This window comes from Terrapene carolina, unplaced genomic scaffold, assembly GCF_002925995.2.
Source record: "Terrapene carolina triunguis isolate 2854851 unplaced genomic scaffold, T_m_triunguis-2.0 Scaffold50676, whole genome shotgun sequence".
Classification (NCBI taxonomy): Eukaryota; Metazoa; Chordata; order Testudines; family Emydidae; genus Terrapene; species Terrapene triunguis.
Window position 1 is genome coordinate 1 of NW_020715027.1, and position 2596 is coordinate 2596.

Below are 2596 nucleotides of genomic sequence, written 5' to 3' on the forward strand. Positions count from 1 at the left end.
GGAGCAGGTTGGGAACACAGTAGGGGGCGCTCTCCTCTAGCAGTCTGGGCTGACCCCAGTCCTCCCGCTGGCTGACAAAAGGTCTGTGCTGCAGCGTATGAGGTTCTCTCCCTACAGTGAGTGACGCTCACAATTCCCCAGAGCTGAGCTAGGGGGCATGAGCTGCAGAGGGTGGTGTGTGGTGCACAGTGAGAGGCCCTCTCCCCGCTCTGATCCCCCACCCCTCCCTGGCACAATGGGGTGCTGGGTAAGCATGGATCCCAGCTGTGGGACTTGGTGTCAAACAGAGCTTGCAGACACTCCTGGGGACTAGAAACCCAGGTCACTTTGTCAAGAGTTGGGCTAATAGCTCAACTATGCTGGACAATTTGCCCCACAGATAATTACTCCTGAACTTGTAACGTCCCCCACAGCTCTGACTGGACAAACATTTCCCCTACTTCCTGTCATGCACAGTCACCATATTTCTGTGCCCTGACTCTCAGCTGCCCAGTGCCACCCCAGAAGTGGCAGCATGTCAGTGGTGGGGACTAAGCCCTTGACATGCAGTGGCTGTGTGAGGAGGCCAGTCACACGCATGAATGGTAGGCAATACAGTCATCAGAATCACTTGTGATCAGACGCACAGGAATCTCCTTGAGTATTTATTGCATTTGCAGACTCGATCATTCCAGACCCAGGTCCTCTTCAACTGGTGAACGGCTCCAATCGCTGCGCTGGGAGAGTCGAGGTGCTTCATAACCATCAGTGGGGAACCGTGTGTGATGATGGCTGGGACTTAACTGATGCTGGAGTCGTGTGCAGGCAGCTGGGCTGTGGGACGGCGTTATCAGCCCCAGGCGGGGCTCGATTTGGGAGAAGTTCTGACACTATCTGGCTGGATGAGGTTAACTGCACAGGGACAGAAGCTGCCCTCACCGAATGCAGGGCTCGGCCTTGGGGAGACAATAATTGTCACCACGGAGAAGATGCCGGTGTTGTGTGCTCAGGTAACCCTCCTCCGTCACATCACTGGGACTGCTTCCTGGAACAGGCTGGGAAGCTTTCAGCACAGTCCCTACTTCCCTGTCTGAGCCAGTGCTGACCCTAGTGTCTCAGCGAGGTGCTGGGGGGCTGTGCTGCAGGGAGAGGTGTATGTGTCCCTGTGAGAGACCTTCCACCATCTCTGCCCGCTCCAGTCCCAGTGCCAAGCTATGGCACAGTCTGGCCCTCTGTAGCCATTGGGCCCCCCAGTCAGATTCAGTGTCAGCTGGAGCCTGTAGCTGTTCACTGGGAACCCTGGGTCACTTTGCCAAGCATCAGGCTCCTGACCCCAGTGTCCCGGGAAATTGGCAACTTAACTAATGTTACCCTTGGCGTAGATGGGATTGGACATTGTCAGGGCCAGTAACACGGCGGTGTGGCCTAGTGGTCAAAGACAAGGTGGCATCGGGATCACGGTTGGAAATCACACAAAATATGAAAGCCAGAAACAGAGTCTGAAGCCTTGTCCAAGGTCAAGCCACAGTCAGAGTTGGTCTCTGGAATTAGGCTGAGGAAGCAGGAACAAGGGGCAGTAATGGGAGCAAGGAGCAGGCACAGGGCCAGGCAGCAGGAGCCAGGAACAAGGGGTGGTAGTGGGAGGAAGGAGCGGGAACCGGGCGAGGAGGCAGGAACCTGGTCCCTGGGGTCTGGCCAGCAGCAGCCTTAGAAACGAGTTGCTCAGACAAGGGGTAGGATGGGAACAGGAAGCTTTACACCTGGAGGTGTCCAATCAGCAGTCTGCTTCTAGTCACCTGCCTGTGGTGGGTGGGCCTCTGCTGGTGGACCATTAGCTACTATTCCCTCATTTCACCGTGATGTGACGGGTAAAGCTGTAGTTCGGCAACGTCGTGGACCTGGGTTTGAGACCTGTAGTGCATGGGAGATGCCTAATTCTTTCCAATTTCCTGTATAAACAGCTGGGCCAACTTTGCCTAGCATGTCTCTCAGCTGCCCTGATTCACCCCAGAGGTGGCAGCATGTCAGTGGTGGGGAGTGAGCCCTTGATGGGTATCTGTTGTGTGGACCTGTAAGTGGGAAGCGCTACATTCTCCATTGTCACTAGTGATCACATGCACAGGAACCTTCCTGAGTGTTTATTCCCTTGGGGTGTTTGCAGACTCAGGCATTTCAGAAGTGGCTCAACTCCGACTTGTGAACGGCCCAAGTCGCTGCGCTGGGAGAGTCGAGGTGCTTCACAACCAGCAGTGGGGAACCGTGTGTGATGACAACTGGGATTTAACTGAGGCCAGAGTCGTGTGCAGGCAGCTGGGCTGTGGGACGGCGTTATCAGCCCCACGCGGGTCTCGGTTTGGACAGGGACCTGACCGTATCTGGCTGGATGAGGTAAACTGCACAGGGACAGAAGCTGCCCTCTCCGAATGCAGGGCTCGGCCTTGGGGAGAGCATAACTGTAACCACGTAGAAGATGCTGGTGTTGTGTGCTCAGGTAAGCCTCATCTCTTCTGGCATGGTGGGTGCTGCAGGGAGTGGATTAGGAAGCTTTCAGTGTAGCCCCTGGTTCCCCATCTGAGTTCCTGTGCCCCAGCATTGTGCTATGGGCCTGTACTGAAGG

At 55.7% G+C, this 2596-nt stretch overlaps 1 protein-coding gene across 1 annotated transcript; it reads left to right on the forward strand.

The window, feature by feature from the left end:
- Positions 1-659: 659 nt before the first annotated feature.
- Positions 660-2470, forward strand: LOC115271573 (deleted in malignant brain tumors 1 protein-like; the record flags this gene model as incomplete). Its single annotated transcript, XM_029914420.1, has 2 exons — positions 660-989; positions 2141-2470. Coding segments are annotated over 2 exons (660 nt in total), but the record flags the coding sequence as incomplete, so codon positions are not given.
- Between the last annotated feature and the right edge of the window lie 126 nt (positions 2471-2596).